At 42.7% G+C, this 20,468-nt stretch overlaps 1 protein-coding gene and 1 non-coding gene across 2 annotated transcripts; one reads left to right on the forward strand and one right to left on the reverse strand.

Moving 5' to 3' along the window:
• The first annotated feature begins 131 nt into the window (after positions 1 to 131).
• On the forward strand, positions 132 to 11,116 carry ism2b (isthmin 2b). The gene is made up of 6 exons (XM_004542234.6): positions 132 to 871; positions 4,764 to 5,015; positions 5,843 to 6,170; positions 7,983 to 8,120; positions 8,242 to 8,310; positions 8,530 to 11,116. Exons 1-6 carry the CDS (start codon positions 761 to 763, stop codon positions 9,045 to 9,047), a joined length of 1,416 nt encoding a protein of 471 aa, XP_004542291.1. The 5' UTR covers positions 132 to 760; the 3' UTR covers positions 9,048 to 11,116.
• Positions 11,117 to 19,887: 8,771 nt separating this feature from the next.
• On the reverse strand, positions 19,888 to 19,970 carry trnal-cag (transfer RNA leucine (anticodon CAG)). The gene has a single exon. It is a non-coding gene; the product is annotated as a tRNA-Leu (tRNA).
• Between the last annotated feature and the right edge of the window lie 498 nt (positions 19,971 to 20,468).

Genomic DNA, 20,468 nt, shown 5'->3' on the forward strand with positions numbered 1-20,468 from the left:
GTCCGCCTTGTGGCTTGCCGTCTGCAACGCAAACTAAACCTTACCATGTACCTCAGTGCCCAGCGCACCCACCCTCCGCACAGCTGTGAGCAATGAGCATCCTGCCCCCTCCTCCCTCAGCATCAACCCCCCTGAATGCGTGCGTAAAAGGAAAGTTTACCGAAACCGGTTGGCTGGGCGGTGCGCGCGCACACCCTCTCTAGAGCCGGTGGATGAACTTCAGCTGGATAATGGATGAACGCATCAGACAGACAGCTAGCAAAATGCACAGCGTACTATGAACTCCAGATGTCAATGTATTGGAAGTGAGCACCCGCCCACGACGAGTGAGTCACACTCTGAAGTAGCTGAATAAGTGAGCGACAGTGCGGACGGGGAGTTTCTGCGTGGGGTATTTAACTTCTTTCTGGTACTTAAAGCTCCTCCGTCCCGCGGTGTTTATGGAGAAGCGCAGCATCGAGCTCGAGCCGCCACACGGACTGACAGTTGCTGCGCGAGGCGCTGGTGTCAGGAATGGATAGCGCGCGGGATACCTGCGGACGCTCGTGCGCATCTTATTAAAGTTGCGACACTTCTTGATAGACGAGGCTGAAAACTTTTATTTGTCCTGAGCCAAAAGTCGAAGAGAAGAAAACGCGAAAAAGACACAAGCGTTTTTTGTGTTGTTGTTGTAAAGCTGTAATCTAACCTAAAGCACACAGTGCACAGTGAAGCACTTTTACCGCCTTTAGGCTTCACGGGAAGCTTTGAAGTGGAAAAGATGAGTCAAGAGGTCCCGAGAAGATTTCAGATGCTGGTTGTGCTCTGGTCAATACTTCTTGTGAGTGTGGTGACAGGGTTACCTACCAGACGCAAGAATATTGCCCACAAAGTAAGTTCTCTTCTCCATTTTTTCCTTTTTCTTTTCCCTTTCTGTGTGTTGGCTTTTTTTGTGGCGTAGAGTTTAGCAACAAGTTAGAAAAAGCCATAGATCACACTTGCCACTGACAGGCAATTAGCTAATGCGTAGGAAGTTTTTGCTGATGGTTGTAAAATGTCTCCTGAGTCCTGTTCCTTTTATTACTACAATAGCTTATAAAATTGTACCAACATAATTTTAAAACTAGAGCACAATAAAATATCAGAAAGTTGGTGCTTAGCTTTAATTTCCCATTCAGCCTCTTGGTAATATAACTGCTTGGTGCAAATTATTTAAGTTATTCACTTTGTTTGCAACATTTAAAACTTATGTTGTGCATTTGTTTGTAATTTGGTTTGCTGAAATTTAAAAATCACAAACACCTTAATGAAATGTTCTCACCCTCTTTTTCCAGGCATTCTTTAATCAACTAAAGAATTTCCACATTAGAAATTTGTTGCCTTCTTTTGTTCCACTGCTCTCTCCATGTATAGTAAGGTTTGCCATCTCTGGGCATTCACTCTGCTAAATCCAAACTCTCTGCACACACGCACACACACACACACACACACTGTGCGGTGTGTCAAAGGGGAATGTTTGTGTTACACATGGACATATTTGGATATCAAAGTCCGCTTGTGTGTGTGTTTGTGTCAGGGTTCAGTTTTTGCCTTTGAACTCTCTCCTTCTTGTGTGGCCTCCCATGGATGCCCTATTGGGACTTTCTCTCTCTCTCATCATCTGCCTGATTGATGTCAAAGCAAAAAGACACAAGGAAGGACTCATTAGTGACAAGAAGAAAATAAAAATCTTACTGTGGCTGCTGTGACTGCTCATTTCATTCACCAAAAAGCCAAATGTTGGCGACTCTCTCTGCCTGTGACCCCCCTGCATGTGTGAGTGGTGGATGAAGAGGGGAGATTAGCAGAGGAAGACTGCGGGAGGAGGAGGACAAGCTCAGTATGGGTTAGGGTGCCCAGTAAGAAGATGCTTATGTAACCAGAGAAAGGGAAGCCTTAGGCATCTCTCACACTGGAGCTCAGGTCAAGTGTCATTCATCTGATTGTTTACGTTGGCTCTTTTTTGTGTTAATGTGGAATTTCCTGTTTTTGCCTTTACCCCCATGCCTCGGTGGAGAATAGAGGGAGGGGCGTTGTGTTGAAGTGGCCTCTTTTCCAGATACTGGGACCTGTTTGCCCTCTTCTGCTTTGTACCCCCACTATACATACCAACTTCCACTACCTCACCCTGATTCTACCAGGCATGCATTTGTTGTCCTCTTTCCATTTACACAAAGATGGTGATCAAAGAGAGTCCATAGTTTATTGTTCTTCTGTAATGGTTTGGAAACAGCCAAGTGCAGGACCCTTTGATATCTGCGGGTGCATAAATCAGGGCTGCCATACTGCATACCCCCCTCCCCCAAACCCCAACCGGATCTTGTCCCTACCCCTCTACTCTGGCTCACCCCATCCAGTCTCCGGACCTCCTCTCCCTAACCTAATAATAATAATAATAATAATGGATTGGATTTATATAGTGCTTTTCAAGGCACCCAAAGCGCTTTACAATACCACTATTCATTCACTCTCACATTCATACACTGGTGGAAGCAAGCTACCGTTTGTAGCCACAGCTGCCCTGGGGCAGACTGACAGAAGCGAGGCTGCCATATCGCGCCATCGGCCCCTCTGGCCAACACCAGTAGGCAAGTAGGGTAAAGTGTCTTGCCCAAGGACACAACGACTAGGACAGAGAGCCCAGGGATCAAACCGGCGACCTTCCGGTTACAGATGCAATTCCCAACCCCCTGAGCCACGGTCGCCCCAATAAATGCGTGTCAGCAGCAGCAGTAGCAGTGACAGTAGCCCAACATTCAGTCTTTCCGGGCACTTAAAAGCAGGACGCTGCGGTTTGCCAAAAGGGTGTATTGTCAGGCTGTTTCAAGAAGAAAATCCAGTCCCCAGGCCAGAGCCGAGTACCCCCGGTGCATCATGCAGTGTCCCTGTTAAAACGCACTGCATGCCATCAGCCATGATGCCTTTGATCAGAGGAGCCCCACTACCAAGAGGAGGAGATCACGATCAGAGAGAATGAGGGGGAGGACGAAAGGAGGAGGAGAGTGATATACAGGGCGAAAGAATACAGGATCCAGATGTGTAACAGGACGAGATGAGGAGGGTGTGAAAGTATGCGGTCTCTTTCATGACTCTGGACTTGAGATTTTGTGTGTGTTTGGTTTGTGTAAGCCCGTTATGAACTGTATGGACTAAGGTCAGGTACGGGGATAAACGCAGCAACGTGGGGGTGAATTTTTACCAGTGAAATCTTATATCAGACATGAGATGTAATGTTGAAGATGGTGAATCATTAGATCTGTGTGGGGGGTGTTGCGTGTTGGGGGCACAGCAAGTTGGCGGTCTTCTTTGGCTGACTATGTATTGTAAAGTATAAAATGTTCAGTAAAAATCACATTAAATGTTCATCTAAAAATTCTAAAATCCAGTAAACATAACTGTTTTACATTAGTAATATAAATACAACTGTAATGTTACTCACCGCTACTTATATTCTTACAATTAATGTTAAAATTCTTGCTTAAAAAATGTGCACCATCGCTATTTTCAGTCAACTTTTGTTGTCATTTCTTGTAAGAAAAGTGGCAAATAGTGCAAAGAAAACACCTAAATGTTTCCAGAAAAAAGTATCTGTTTGTCACCACCAGCTTACACATATTTGAGGAGGGCTCACCTTTATCCATCATTTATCATCCCCGACAGGCACCGCCTCCTAACCAGCTTTATGTGTTCACATTCTTGGATTTGACTGACTACATAAGTTCTTTATGGGATGATCACAGGCGGTCCCTGAAAAGTCTGCCCTGTTCTCGAGGCCATAACCATAAATCATGAACTGACTGGTCATTCATTAAAGCGTTTCTTCTGCTCTTTAGCCCACCGACTGCCACTGTTGTGCTGAGCGTACCACAAACTGGCACAGGTCCAATCTGAAATTCTTGTCAAATCATATGTTTGGGCCAGTTAGCTCTTTCACAGGATGACAAAAACATGAACGAATGGCAGACAAGGGTTCATTAGGGGTTTTTGTTTTTTTCCTCTTTACCAGTGACTGTCATGAAACAGTCATGTGTCCTATTAGATTTAAAACAGACTAAGAAAAAAAACACCATCTCATTTTAGAGACTGCATTCTACATTTGGTACATGTTTCCGCAACTACCCACTATTATAATGTCACCTCTAATCACCATTAATCTCGGAGATCAGCGATTCTTCCTGCCGGCCTTCCTTCTTAGTAACTGTAAAACCTGAAAGGTCAAATTAAGCAGTGGCAGTAGCGGCGGCAGCACAGCAGGTTCAGACACACTCGCATCAGCCCAGGGGTCCCACGCCTCCCAGGCCCTCTCATTAAAGCTAAAAGCGGATCTCTCTCTGGCACAGGACCCTCTTTGTCCACGGCCTGGATGGCATGACTGTTGTGGGAAAAAAAAAAGAAAACGAACCGAAGGCTGGGTGATGACTTGGCTGGTTAGTGGATGCCCAGGGGCCTTTTGGAATTGCTTACCAAGCTGCAAAGCGGTGGATGGTGTAAAGGCTTTCTTCCTGAAAACTGAACACTAATTGTTTTTAGACCCTTCAGTAAGCCACTATTAATAATAGATCTTTCTTTCTGCAACCAGCCCTTAAGCAGCACACACTGGTGGTGTCTGCAAACTTTGTCACCTTGCAAGCAGAATCGCACCTTAAGAGTTTTTCTGTCAAGTGTTCTTTTGGTTAGTTTCTTAAATTATTCCAGTAGATAACTTGTGCTCACTGTAACCTGCATTTACCTGTTCTTTCCGTCAGGCTCATGGCCAGTCAATTCATAGTGGTGGTGTCCAGTTTGCCTCTGAGGCTTTGGAGCAGCAGAACCAGGTTCAGAGTCTGCTGCCTGAGCCCCACAGCCACCAGAGGAGGTGGTCTCACCCCCAGCACCGCTCCCTTGGTGTTCTTCCACAACCTGAGCCTGAGGAGGAGACCAAACCTTTTATACTGGATCTGAAGAACTTTCCAGACCTGGCCAAAGCTGACATTAACTCACAGAACCCCAACATACAGGTTAGTAGGGACAAGGGAGTCACGTGATATTACCTCTGTGTTATATGTCTAGAGGCTAAAAGGAAACCCTTTAATGTCTACAACAAACAGATGAAGACACAGATTTAGTCTTTTCTATGATCTCTGCAGGCACTTATCTTCTCCTGTTTGGTCAGAGTATTCAGAATGCGAGACATAGTTTTACCAATCTGCTGTACATCAATATAAGTACAGAGACATTTGATTTCCGAGGAGATTTTATGTAACATAGACCTACAAGACCTACCCTAGGCCGAGGATAACAGCAAGAATATACCCAGCTATACTGAAATGACCATAGTACTCGATCGTCAAGCTACTTTCTAACTATTCATTTTACAACAATTACAGAAACATAGCTTTTCTCTTTAGTCTCACTGCTGTCTGGTCTTTACATCAGCTGAAGTGGGCCCTTGGAAGTACTGTGAATCTGGGATGAGTCATATCGAGGTAATGAGAGGTAGTTATCCAGAATAAAGGTTCGCATTCTCTCCCTGAGAGGATCGTTTAGTTGACTGAGTGCTCATGCTTACGTCTGACTGGCTTACTTAGATCCGGAGAGCGGGTTTCCTGACTAAAATACCCTTCCAAGGATTTGACATGGTTGATTTCTTAAGAAGAGTTGTAAGTCAAGCACTAAAGCTGCAAAAAGTATATGCTGTACTTTTTCATAACCGCAAAGCAGATTTATTGTAGCGATATTGAACATTTCAGATGGATAATATTTGATTATCTTTCATTGACTCCAAATAATTCATTTAAGCGTTGTTCATGCTGTGATATCAGTGACACTCTCTTATTTTACTCAGGTGACCATTGAAGTAGTCGATGATCCTCAAATGGAAGTGGAGATGGACCTTGCCAAGGAAAAAGATTGGCTACCTTCCTCTTCCTCCTCCCCCTCATCCACAGTAGATTTGCTCGGAGGCAAGAAGCTTTTCTGGCCCCTGTTTTGGAGTTACACCGATTCCAGCGAGGACAGCAACAGCCGGTCGGGCATGGAGGAAACTGGCGAAGAAGAGGAGGAGGAAGATTACTCTTTGGATTACGGTAGTGAGGAGCCCTTACCCAGCGGAGTAGGCGGGGACTGGGATACTCACTGGAACGAAGGCTGGGATCCAATACAGAGTTACTATGGTAGGTTTTGCAAAGTGGTGCACTCTCTGTGTGTAACTAAGGCCGTATAAACACAACTGTTTCTGTTTCCCAAAGGAAAAAAAGGCTTAAAAATGAACCTTTGGACACTAAATAGCTCAGTAAATCATATTGAAAGCGATGAAGATGGTCCTGAAGTAGAGCTGGAGAAAGAAGTGTAGCTTAGAAAGACTGCATGTTAACTGTAGTCACAGAGATCCAAACAATGCTAGCAAGTGAGGCTGCATGAGCACTTGAATATGAGGACATTGTGGGTTATGGGTACTTTGAAGTTGACACTGGTTGTGCTGGTCGCAGAGGCCTGCCTTTTGAAGATGGGTCTGATGCTTTTGCTAATGGCAGCGTGAGGCCGGCACTGTTCCCTGGGACAAAACAGCCCTCTGCTTGTAGACAATTAGAGGGCAGATTGGGAACAGAGAATGACAGCGGCCATTTGTCCGGCCCTTTCATCTTTCCCTGGGACCCCTCGGGCCCCCCTCAGACCCTGATGGTCCTCAGTACCCTCGGCGGCTTGGCCTTTTGAGCGAGTTCAAGAATTTCGGGGTGCTTTAAAGGATCCACATAACTAGTGTTGTGTCTCAGCTTGCACAGACAATTTGTTCAGTTGTAAAAATAGTAAATAGTGCGAGATGAGAAGAGGTCAGATTTGTACAGTGAATGAAAAGCAAATTAATTCAGTGCACAGCCATAGACTCACCACAGCATGAAAGTTTTAGTCGTCAAAGGTTTTCCCATAGATACAAATTTGTGCACAATTAATCTATTTGTGTTTTTGAACAGTTATGAAGGTTGACGCTGCACAAAACTCCTCTGTTTTATTGTAATGCAGTAACAGGTGCTTAAAACTAGGTTTTACTGTAACGCTTTTCCTCTGTCCTTTATATCGGTATATAGGCTCCATCTGTTTAACTGTTGTGCGTATAGACGAGCGAGCAAAGGCAACAATGCCTATAAAGTGGTCACATCTAAAGGCTTGGTGAACATAAATCAAGGATGTCTGCCTTAGCTTCTTCTATAATTAAGACTCTCCTGAGACCTCATTCCTGTATGGCCACATGGCGAGTTGGCAGCGCCCACGAAGTAAAATTGGGTGCTCGCTACACCCAAGCTGGTATTTCTGCACCCACCTCGCCTTTAATCAAGAATGACTTGTTTTCAGTGTTATTAACACCACAAGGAAGCATGGCGCGGAGGCGGACAGCCACAGCACAGCTTTTCTCTCTTTAATTTTACTGAAGCCTTCTTAAAAAGAACACGGGTTTGCATGGGAAAGGTTAGACCAGGAGAAAATTGGGCTGAGGCAGTCAGGAAAGTTTGAAAGCTCATTTTGGATTAGCCTGTCGAAGTGCGTGTTTAGTTCATAGCAACACAAAACGGTGTTATTGTATTTTGCCGGTTCTTCCTCTTGTGCTTGTAATTATTTATCAACACTTCGAAGCTGCTTCCAATTAGCTCCACCTATTACAAAAGGAAGGTGCAGAGCTGCTATTCTAATCTTCTCATCACCTCTCGTAATCTCTACGACACTTTTCCCATTGTGTAAATTCTCTTGTGCTTTAATCTTAATAGGCTTTTTCTTGTTTGTGTGGAATAGGTTTTGATCAGTAGGAAATGAGTTCACAGAAAATGCTTACATTTTCAGTCTCTGATGCGCTGATGAAAGCCACAAGGCTGAAACACGTTTGCATGTTTGTGTGCGTAAGAGCAAATAAATGTCTGAAGTTAAAATCTGTTAAGCACTACTTGTGTACCTTTGGGTTCCTGACACTGATGTTTACATTTTCTCTTCCACAGAGAAAGACATAGATGATTGGACACCCTGGTCTCCCTGTTCAGTGACATGTGGACATGGTGAGAGGAAGAGGACCAAGTCCTGTGGGTACTCCTGTACTCTGACAGAAGCTTCTAAATGTGACCTGGAGCCCTGCCCGGGTAATATTTTACTTCCAAGCATATTTTACTTTAACACATGCATTAAATGATTCAGATTTTTATTCTGATTTGCAGGGCTTTTTTTTTTCACTAATCGGCTAATCTATCCCTCTCTATGTAGGTGATGTCAACACTGTGGTAGAGCCTTTCCCTTTCGAAATGGAAAATGGCACAGAGCCTTTTGGAACAGGTGAGTGTTTATTCGGGAAGTTTTCCATAACCGTAAAAAAGGTTTCTCAATCAGATATATACTGGAACTGGATCTAGATTAGGCTTACTCAGTAGTGTAAAGCAGATGTATACAGATGCAAGTATAGGATTCAGACTTGACTCCATGGTGTCTTTTCATCTGTTCATGCTCTCAGCAGTGGCAGAGATTAATGCAGTGTTGCTGTCTTCTTTCCAACAGATGTAGACAGCTGTGAGAAATGGCTCAATTGTAAGAGCGAGTTCCTGCAGAGGTACCTCCATCAGGTTTTGTCTGAGCTGCCCAACTGCCCCTGCTCCTACCCTTTCGAAGCCGCGTACACTGTGGTCAGTGTCTATGATGACGCTCACGGACGGCCGTTCCGCTGGCACGATGCCAGCGGCTCCAAGGAGCGCCTGGACATCTACAAGCCTTCAGCGCGCAGCTGCATCCGCTCGGCACTGTCCAGTGACTCGACTACCCTTGCGGCACAGCACTGTTGTTACGACGACCGCGGGAGGCTGATCACACGAGGAAAAGGCGCAGGCACGCCGAACCTGATTAGCACCGAGTTTTCGCCCGAGCTGCACTTCAAAGTGGATGTGCTGCCTTGGATTCTGTGCAAGGGAGACTGGAGTCGCTTCCATGCGGTGCGACCACCCAACAATGGACTGAGTTGCCCAGAAAACCCCCACGAGGACGTGTTCATGAATGAACTCGAAGAGGCCAGGGAGTACTGAAGGACCACAGCCAAAACTACCACTTCACTCAGAGAGTCAGAGGGCCCAATCCTAATTTGAGGGGAGGTAGCCTACCTTAAAAGTCATGAAATATTACATCAAAGCCACCTATAAATAATTAAATAGACATGACTTGAAGGAAATTTACAGGTTAGGAGTTTTGCGGAGGTTTAGGAATATTGGTGAAGTCTGGTTTCCTCAAGTTAGGATTTGGCACATTATCCTTATATCGGCCTCAACCAAGCTGAACTAAAACAAAAAATACATTGTTGTCTCATCACTTGCCAACCTGTTACACATCTGGCATGACACCAAGCTCTTTCTCTTTATATCCAGTACTCTCTCCTGGGTGTGTGTAAGCATGATGTCTGCCTACTGGCTTTTTTGATGCTATCTTTGAGCGCTTGTGATTGACAACACCAACATTAAGGAAACATCCTGATCATGCTTATTGTAGATTTTACATGAGGAAATATAATGAATATGAGCTTGATTGATTGATGGAACAAGCACATGGCTTGGACAGTCCAGGTGATAACTAACTATGCTGCTACAGTATAAAATCCTTCAGGTTTTACAAAGGCATTATAAAGTGGAACAAGACATTAGTTTCACAGGACACATTCATTCAGCCAGTCCTCTGAGTTACTTAACTGAAGTAGGAGGTTATTGAGAAATTTGAGGTCTCAGCCAGACAACTAAGCTAAAAGGATTTGGAACATTCATTTGCAAGTGCTTAGTTTGCTAGAGAGAATGATGCTATTAGTCTTCAGGTAGAGACTATAAAAGAACAGAACATTTGATTTCAAATGCTATTTCACACCGATTGATTTCAAGTGTTTCCACACATTTTCTTTCATTGCCAGGAAGTATATGTGATCTGGGTGCCAAAGAGCTAAAACAGAAGTCTGACTGTTGGTGCCTGTGTAAATCCCACCTCCGTATCTCCACGCAATGTGGGGAAAACATTACGTTCTTTTAGATTGTGTCTCTGCTATCTTCTCAGGGGGGGACTAGCTGACCATCACAACAAATTTGCTCATTTACCTCGACAGCGGAGCACTATTGGATCTTGTACAGTCTTGTGGGTAAAGATTAGTAGAGGAGTGTTGGGTGTGTAATCAATAATTGCTGAACAGATGATGCTTTAGTGCAGTTGGAGTCCTTTGATCCCTGTTGTTGATGAATTGTGTGGTTTGTTGTTTAAGGTCTTTGAGTTTATGTACAGTGCTTGATTGGATAGAAAGGACATCGCTTCTCAAATAAACATCCCTGAGAGGTCATTCAGGTAGCGACCCATAAACAGGCTGACGCAGGATACTGGTAATAGTCTCTTACCGTTATATGGTGTGTGTTCAAGTGTGTGGCTTAAGAGTGTTAAGTGTGGCTCGTGAGATTGATCAAGCGACTGTTTAACCGCTCTCAGAATATATTTTGGCTTTGTAGCTACAGAGGTTTTTAAACACTGCACATCACTTAAACAATCCTCACTCCTATAACAGCCTATCAAATGACCTCGTGTGCCACTTGTCCTTTCTATCCAGTCTAATTCTATGGATGTCTGCTCCAAACCTTTATCTTTTCAGGAAGTCTGCATCCAGATGCAGTTTTGCAATCATGCATTTGCATTTTGGTATCACCAATTCTAAAGAAAAGGCACTTTACTTTTGCCATTTGTTGATGAGAGTGTTATTGTGAAGGGAAACTCGCCAGAAATGCTGCATTGTTATATGAAGGTGCATATATACGTATAACTGTTCTGTTGAGAAAAGCATGACCTTTTTGTGACTTCTGAATCTAGTATTACATATATGGTGTTGTACAGTATTTATTTGTCTGTTCTTGTTTTTTAAGTTTGCTGAAGCTTTGAAATGACTCTACTCTCATCATGGTGCACTAGTAAGACTGAATAATGAAGGCACCCATTAACTAAAGGGAAACCTCCTGCCTCATATCACTACATGAAACAACAACAGGTGTCTGTGTTTTATTCTGTTCTACTGCAGTACTCTATAAATATGTTGCAATTATACTGAAGAAATATATATATAAAGACCTTGCATTCATCATCTGACTCTTGTGGTGTTTCTTTTTCCACTCTTTAGGTACTGTGTAGTAGAGCCAAGCTGAATGCTTTAAAAACATGAGCAGCCTGAGACTGCACGCCTCCGCCAAGGCTGAAATTTCCCTCAACAACATGCATGAATTGAATCCCTGTATCCAGACAGTCATGTGGATCTGGATCAGCTTGTGATATAGCAATATAAAGAGGATGTCTGTCACTTCTAGTCATTTCTATTCCATATGCATTTGGAAAGAAATGATTCTGAATGTGCAGTTTTTTCCTATCTAGCAATGGTAAACAATCCTTTAAAAAATTCCTGGATGCTAATCCAGATCCGTACTGACACTTCTAGGGGCGCCAAGGCCTACGAGGGGGACTTGAACCCAACAAACTGAATGTGAGGAGAACAGTATGTAAGAGTTCAACAATATGTTACTAATGCCTGGAGTGGATACAGTTTTATATCTAAAATTAAGAAAAAGAAAAAAAAAAACTACCGGTATGTAGGTTACAGGCTTAATCCAAAACATATGAAGGATACACTCACCCAACAACTTTATTAGGTACACCTTGCTGGTAGTGGACCCCCTTTTCCCTTCAGATCTACCTTCATTCTTTGCGACAAAGACGCAACAACGTCCTTGACACATTCCTCAAAGACTTTGGTCTATAGTGCCATAACAGCATCGCAGAGGTGCTGCAGATTTGAAATCTACAGCCAAGAATCCCCCCCACACACACACACACATTACACCACCACTGGAGAGGCAAGATCGATCCATGCTTAAATTCTGATGCTACCATCTGAATATCTCAGCAGAAAATCAAGACTCATCACACTATTCTTCCAGTCATTTATTGCCCAATTTTGGTGAGCCTATGTGAGCTCAGTTTCTCATTCTTAGTTCAGGGAAGACACTTGGTGTGGTCCAATCTGCTCCAAGGTTCGACACGTTGTGTGTTCAGACATGCTCTTCTGCATACCTTGGTAGCAGAGGTTCCCAAAGTGTGGGAGGGGGGCGTGGTATGAAAAGAAAAGAAAAAAAAAAGAGCGCTCGGACACTGCTAGCATAATGGACAGGTTTTTGACGTCACACACAAACGCAAAGCAGGAGATGAAGCATCGCCAAATATGTTTCCAAACCAACTTCCTTCCAAGCCAAAGACTAGAAAATATGGTGAAGCATATCTTCCCTTTGGCTTCACCTGCACGGGTGCGAACATTTTTCTTGTAATACAAAGGGGGGCCTAGCAAAAAAAGTTTGGGAACCACAGCCTTGGTAGTAACATTTGGTCATTTGACTTACTGTTACCTTCTGTCCTCCTGTGACCTCTGGCATCAACAAGACATTTTCACCCAGAAAACTGATGCCCACTGGATATTTTGGAGGGGACCATTGTGTGGAAACCCTAGAGATGATTGTGTGGAGAAATCACTGCATATCAACAGTTTGTGAAACAGACCAACCCACTTGTCACCAGCAACCATGTCAGTTGAATCATTTTTCTTTCCCACTCTGATGCTGAGTTTTAACTTCAGCAGGTCACCTTGACCTAAATGCATCGAGTTGCTGCAACGTGACTGGCTCATAAGATATCTGCATTCCCCAGCAGTTAAACAGATATAGATAATGAACTGGGCAGCGACTGGGCACTATATTTGATTTGGACCCAATTTCCCCAACTCCGTCACCAAGTACATACTGAGTGAGGCACCTTGCTAGCATGTTAGCAAAGAGTCACTGCTTGCACCATCACAGTCCAACATTTCATCAGCCTACTCTGTTGATTGTGTTTGCTTCTTCTCAGTGTAACAGTGGTCTGCCTCAAGACTTGACTTCACGTCTACAAGTCAAAAGTCATACTAACATTTTCTCTAAGACTTCCAAACAATCAGCCACAGCTTCATCGAGCCACGCATGGGTCACGATTTACAAACATGTTATAGCTGTCCTAGTTGTGATTCACGAGGGTGAGGCATAATTCACGAATCTAATTTATCAATTGTGGTTTGGGCCCAAAGTTGAAAGACTTTACAAGACAGAGAGAGAAAGAGCTTGATGGTGGTTTTTGGCTAGAAAATCCTTTAAACTGATGTTCCAGAAAGTGGGTAAATAGTGTGGTACTTATATAGCACTTTTCCGCTTTATTTGAGCACACAGAGCATTTTCTTACTAGAAAAGTTCACCATTTACACTCAATCAAATGCATCTGGGGGCATCTCGTATATCATGCCCAAGGATTCTTCACCTTGCAGCCATCTCTGCTGTGGCCTAGGTTGACCTACTCGTACCATAACATTGTCTGAGGCTATACTCTTTCCAGAGGATTAAATAACATTGAGATTAAAAGTTTAAAGGTCAGGCTAATGCAAATCCATAGGCTTAGGCAAGCCAAATACTCCTTTCAGATCCCCTAATTCCTGTAGGTCATGTTGGCTAACCTTCATTTACTGCCCACATTCACCCAAGAAACAAAAGAATATTGGTTTAAAAGTGGGCCCCCATTGCAGAAAGATTTACTGTCATGTCTACATGCTTTAGAAAAACATGTAAAAATCAGTCTCCATCTCCATGGAGAGTATCTACTTAGAGTTTGGTAGATCTACTATGGTCGTCCAGTGATTCCTAAGTTGACTACAGATGAGTGCTGTGTGGAGGGAAGCCAGACACATGTTGACCACATTGCTCCCACAGAATAACAGATAAATAACCGCAGATGTGTAGACAGAGGAGAAAGCAGGGAGAGGGAAACAGAGAGGGAAAGGGAACATAAAAGGGAGGGGAGGTTTCAAAGCTTTGTAGCTGAAAGATGTTGTCTGGAATATTGAATGAAGCAGGAGTTTTTTCTGGGCAGATGCGTTTAAAACTGGGTGAATACACTTCACAGCTTATGGAGAGCATGTGGATCATGTCACAGAGGGAGTGTGCTGTGGTTGCACAGAAGTTCAAGCTGACAAAAATCATTGTTTTTCAAATTAGGGCGATTGATTTTACGCACGAAATGTGAGAAGACCGGACCGGCGTGGAGGATTCTGGATACGCTCTTTGCCGTGCACTCTAATTTTAGGCCGTGAACGTGTGTGTGTGTGTTATGTGATTCATTCCTTTAGTTATAGCGCTGGTGGCCCAGGCCTGGTGCCAGCCCTCGGTGGTTACAGATCTGTTTACTTTTGCAGGCTGGCAGGAACATGAGATTTCCTCTGGGTGTGCTGCGGCTGGTCGACCTGCAAACAGCACGGTCCTTCAAGTGCCTCGCTGCTCCTGTTACAGGCAGCCTCATCCCCAGCTCTCCCGCCGATCGCTTGTGACGTGGGTAACTCCACACAAACAAACATATATTCACCGAGACAGAAAAGGGTTCAGTAAGGTCGAGTAAAGCGGTCGTTACGGACGTGCTCACAAACCTAATTAAACGCTAATTCACATATGCATGTCTGCACACACGAACAGATCCATACACATGCCTCAGCAGCTCTACCTATGCGACTTGGAGAATACCAAAGGATCAGTGGAACTGATGGATTATCTGCAGGCCTGAATTATCCCATTCCTTGACCAGCTTGACACAGAGGAAGGCCTTGTTCTCAGGTGGTCAACAAAACTAATCTGAAAATGGAGCCTCTATCCCAGGGAGAGTCTGAAAAAAGAGGAGCTGTGGGATACAAGTGGCACTTCACACAATTTGTACTTCCACTCTTACAGACTGAAAACCCTGCAAATATAAAACTACTTAAGCACAAATGTACTTGAAGCTAAATGCTAACACCAGCAGGCCGAATTAATGGCAATTGCATGTTGTCAACAGTGACTGGTTGACTCATTTGCCAGCTTCATTTTGCATGTTGGAACACCATATTCAAAAAATCATAAAATCCAAAGAATTGGCATTTATAATAAAGCCTTTTTAAAATGTATAAATGTTAATAATCGCTGCATGTGTGATGATGCTTGTGAAAGGTTTTGTTGAGGTTAGCCCATCCGTTAAGGACGAGGATACACTACGATTGTTACAGTGAAATGGGAAGGCGGAGCGTGCTAGCTAGCTTGATTTGCAGACTACAAAAATACTAGATGTCAAGAAAACTTTCTAGATGCAAGAATAACCACAGAAAACTAAGGAGTCACCAGTTTGCAGACAGAGTGACTCACAGTGACTCGGAAAGTGACATTCTTTGTCAAGAATGTTGTTGGTGAAATTACCCATAGGTATGCTTACAGTATGACAAATATGCCTTTCAAAGTTGTTGTATTTGCCATTTTAACCATACACAGCATTAGAGAGGGATTTAGTTACCATGGCATCACCAGTTGGTTCTCAGGTCACATTTTGATGAGGTGACACCAATGACATGTGAAGCTACAAGTTCACTGGCGTGTTGTTCCTCATCTCTGATGCCTAGAATACCCCAATTTTACAAAATAAACTTCATGTTTTGTGCAGTATGACCCAAAATGAGGGCATGAACTCCTCAGTAAAGTGGTTACAGATGTCTTTGCAGAGGGCTGTTTGCCTGTAGATACTATAGGACTGTAGGTCTTTTTGCAACCACCCCTGGTGGCCTGTAAAAAGAATGGTTTAAGTCACTTTCATGCTGGCTTCACGTGTCAGACCCAGAAGCTAAGTCTGTGTTTTATGTGAATTAATTTAATATGAAAGGCAACAGGACAAGAGGCCTCAAGTGGCCGCTAAAGCAAATGCAGTTTTCAGCATTGGTTTGGCTTGATAACAATATCGTGGTGATTGGGGAAAAATAATTAGGTGATCCTCTAGGCATAATATAATCCTGTCACAAGTTAAATTGCAATCAATACGTACGATTTTAAAAGGTATCTGCACGACAGTTTTTCAAAGAGATGAACCTAAATACGCCCGGTCAAATTTTCACAAGGACATATCCAGTTATTACTGATGTATTTCAGCTGAAAACAAACAACCCTCGCTGTCACATTCCAGCTTAAGAGATTAAAAAAACTGGGTTCGGCATGCATTTACATGAACAATCTCAAGTTTGGGATACTTGTCCTTCCCTCTTTAGTATTTTCATGCTTTTCATCTCTCTCGCAAACCAAGGACTGATAACATTTTCAAGTAAGAATAATATTCGGCATGATAATCCCAACACTGGACATCAATATCCTCAGAGCAGTCTGAATAGCTGACATTCTTTGGATGAACCAGACTCTACAAACTTTTGTTTGTTTACTCATGTCCAGTGGGAGTCTTAATTTTCTCTCTGTTGATAATATAATCAAAAGAACAGCCAACACAATACCTTTGGACATGAGAGGGGCCTGCAGATCCAGTAGTGCTGAGGCGGCAGCCAGCCAGCCATAACAACATCAAACGGCCCCCAGCCTCCAGCGTTTACACAGAGCCAAGATCCTGGACCAAAATATGATTGCTTGTTCTTTTTAAGATAAGAATGCAGACAAGCTTGAAGGTTATTGCGAACAATATGCACAGGTATGAAGCGGCCGTAGCAGTAAAAGTGGCTGGATCGTATCAAACAAATAGAAAGAAAGTGGTATTTAAGGTCAGATGAGGATTATTGGATTCCTTAGATCAGAATTGCGATCTTGTCTTGCAGGAAATGTTGGAAACAAAAAACAGACGGCATTCTCGTTTAAATGTTTGATTAAAAAAAAGTGTGTTTTAAAGTAGAAACCATTACAGTGTTTTCTAGCAAGTCTATGTATGTCGTACTTTAGTTCTCTAAAGAAAAAGGCCAGAAAGAATGGTGGGAATTATTTTGGAAGCTGTCATTGAGCACCATCTGCTGGTCATCATTTGTAAGTACACAGGCCTTATTAATTCAGCCTGAACTGCAGCAGTCCTGGATATAACGCTTTGTTTGTAGCCTAATAAATGACCTAATATTTGAAAGAATAAAGAGAATTTTTTAAAAGCTATTTATGTTTTATTTAATTATTATTTTATTATTTATAAAATAATAATAATAATATTTTCTATTATTATTTTATTATTTATTTTCATCATTTTAGGACTTTGTTTGGTATTTATGAAATCGAGCCATGTGAATAAGAACGGTTTAGAGTTCTCCAAAATCCAAGTAAATCCTTCCATAGGAAGGAACCTCCAGGTTAGACTGTAGTAATTCTCTTTACTTTGGTCTCCAAGCCGTCGCTCTTCATAGGCTACAGCTTGTTCCGAATGCTGCGGCTCACCTTCTTACTGGAGCTAGAAAATTAGATTCTATCACTCCAGCTCTTGTTGATTCACATTGGTTAAATATCGCATTGAGTTTAAGATTTTGCTAGTCACTTTTAAAATTCTGAATAATATTGCGCCCAGTTATCTCACTGATCTCCTCAATCTGTACTCTCCTTGCCGAGCGTTAAGATCATCAGGTCAATTACTCCTGGCCCAACCTAAGTTTAGGCTGAAGACCAGACGCGATCATGCCTTTGCTTCAGCTGCACCTAACCTTTGGATGTTCGATACCTATTTTACTTAACTCTTCTGGTCTATTAGTGCCTCCTTTCCGTCTGTGCTGGTGCTAGTGCCCAATCTGTACTTTCTTAATTGATTTATGTTGATTTTCTGTATTATTGTGAAGCACTTTGGTGTGCCTTTGTGTTTTTAAATGTGCTATATAATAAAACTGTATTGTATTGTATAGGAATTAAGAGGGTAAATATCAGCCATGTGGTGCCAATTAAATGCACCCGTATAAAAGTAGAGGTTTTGCTGGACTGGAGCACTCAGGTGTGTTAACAAAATGACAAAATCTTCAGACTGTGCAATTCTCAGAGAAGGAAAGAAAGAACGCCATAAGGTGCCATAGCTTAGGTTTTTAAGTTGCATCTTAACAAACAACAAGACTTGAAAAAAATATACAAATGAGGCCAATGTGGAGATGTTTTGTCATTAATGCAGGGCACCACGTCTGGTGAAAACCAAAGACAGCATATCTGCAGAAACACCGTGGTGGAGGGGTGATGATTTGGGTTTGGTTTGAGCCCTGCAACCACTGATTCAACCATGAACTCTGTATACTAAAGTATTCTAGAGTCTAATGTGAGGCCAATTTGTCTGTAAGATGACGGTTGGCTGAAACTGGGTCATACAGCAGAACACCAACCTCAAGCACAGCAGCAAATCTTCAACAGAATGGCTGAAAAAGGATTAAGGTGATGCAGTGGCCCAAAGTCCAGACCTCAATCTGACTGAAAAACCTTGGCAGGGCTTTAAAAGAACCTGAGTGAACTGAAGTAACATACAGAAAACAATAACTTAAAGTTATGCTACAAGCTACAGAATCACAGGGAGTACTTAGCTGCACAGAGTCCAGCCTGAAAGCTTTCTTTCTGACAGGAGTCCATATAAGAAAACATTTTAATATCATGACAGGGAGATGAAAAAGTCATATCTATGAAGCTTAAACCACTAAATGAAATTAAAAATAAAATAATTTAAACAAATAAAATGTATTTTGCGGCTAAATGTTTTAGCTTACAGTCGGCAGGTGATGTATATAAACTGCTGGCCTGTTCTAGAAATCACATTTCACTTAAATCTTTTTGAAATAAGTGACCTAAAAAAGATCCACGTAAATCAGAAACCATAGCGTATTAAACCGCCTTAGATTTTCACACTGGTGAATTCACCCAGCACACTGTTACTAAAAAGCAATCAACAACTCGGCTTAGCATGTCAAAATAATCCCACAGTGTGCGTATATATCACCACCCACGTCTGGAGATAGTAATCATGGATCTCCTCTTCTAGCTTTGTGTCAGCCTAATCACATGGATCGCAATACTGGGTCCTATAAATAGGATGCTGCACAGGCTCATGCTGCTGGGACTGAGAGAGAAGAAATCAGTTTAGGAGAGTTAAAGTAACAGTTTATACGCTCACTTAGTCACAGCCTTTCAGCCCGCTTAAGCACCGCGCAGTGTGCTTAATGCTCAGCCAGCACATTTACACGAGCGAACATAAGTGCGCATTTGAGTCACAATGCCCATTCGCATCACTCAGCGCGTCGCTTCTGTACGCGTGTCTTCATCACATCTACGTGAGATTCTGTGCTGACTCAAGCAATTACCCGGCGCTCCTGGAAATGAGTGTAATCGCATGAACCGAGAGAGTATTTCCCGCTTCGCCAGCAGAGGGGAAAAGGCAGGCGGGATCTGATGTGTGAAGCACATCTATCTCTGTAATAAGCACAAAATTGATCCTGTTTTATGTTTCGAAGGAATTCCCTGCCTTTCCCCCATTTACAGTTTGTTTTAAAAGTTGTGATGAGTCAAAACTGCATCTGCGTCACATCGTGCGCTGAAGTTTACAGGGCGCGGTGCCACACAAGCCTGCTCCTGCTAAACTTTTGGTGCATTAATTCAATTCATATGGCTCATGGGGTGACCTAACATACGTATTCTAAGGAAGCACTTTTGCGGCATAGCCTACATTCATCTTAGAAATTCTGCTAATTACATTTTTATTATTGTTGGTTATGGTCATGGTATTTACCACATAAAAATAATTACAATAAAAACAGCTTTCTTTTCCTTGTTGACATTTCATGGGTTCATATTTTCCAGCCAAGTGTTTTATAGCAATGTTGATTCGTATTAGTAGATTAAGAGCTCTTGCAAATTAAAAATTTCTGTTTTCAAATTCCCAGCATCCAAGGGGATAAGAGCACATTTACATGCGGTTTGAGAGCAAGTTTGCCTCATCATGGACCGTGTACGAGCATTTCACAGGAAAACCGTCTTCAGAACCTCAGTTGTTCAAGAAAATAACTGATGTCAGAAGTGGGATTCGAACCCACGCCTCCAGGGGAGACTGCGACCTGAACGCAGCGCCTTAGACCGCTCGGCCATCCTGACGTTGAGTTACCCAAAAATCACATTCCCTTCTGAGTGTGACTGAGTCCATCGACCCATCTACTATTGTTTGGTATGTTTCATAGCTGTAATAATGATGCTTATGTACTGTACAGCTTCATGCAGGCGATGACTCTTGCTTGTGTTACTCAGAAATTTAGGCTCGCCAGATTAGAAATTGAACCAATTTTCGAGAGTCGGAGACAGGGGTCGCTGTTGGATCGTATTTCTAATGCTATAACATGAAATTATATCAAGCCCAAGCCTTCTGTTTTCATTAGCGCTTTATGTAACCGAGGGATTATTTATGATTATTATTACTCAAAGTACCTCAGTCTTTTTCAGTCAAGCATGTAGGTTTTGATCTGTGAATATTAATATGCCATTTTAATTATGATGACTCGGAAGTTAAATGTCTTAAACTGTTTATAAGACGATTATAGCGTTTACCTAGTGATAACTATTGTGACTATTCATTTAGTATTGATGTAGCACGAGAAA

Source organism: Maylandia zebra, linkage group LG15 (genome assembly GCF_041146795.1).
Source record: "Maylandia zebra isolate NMK-2024a linkage group LG15, Mzebra_GT3a, whole genome shotgun sequence".
Lineage (NCBI taxonomy): Eukaryota > Metazoa > Chordata > Actinopteri > Cichliformes > Cichlidae > Maylandia > Maylandia zebra.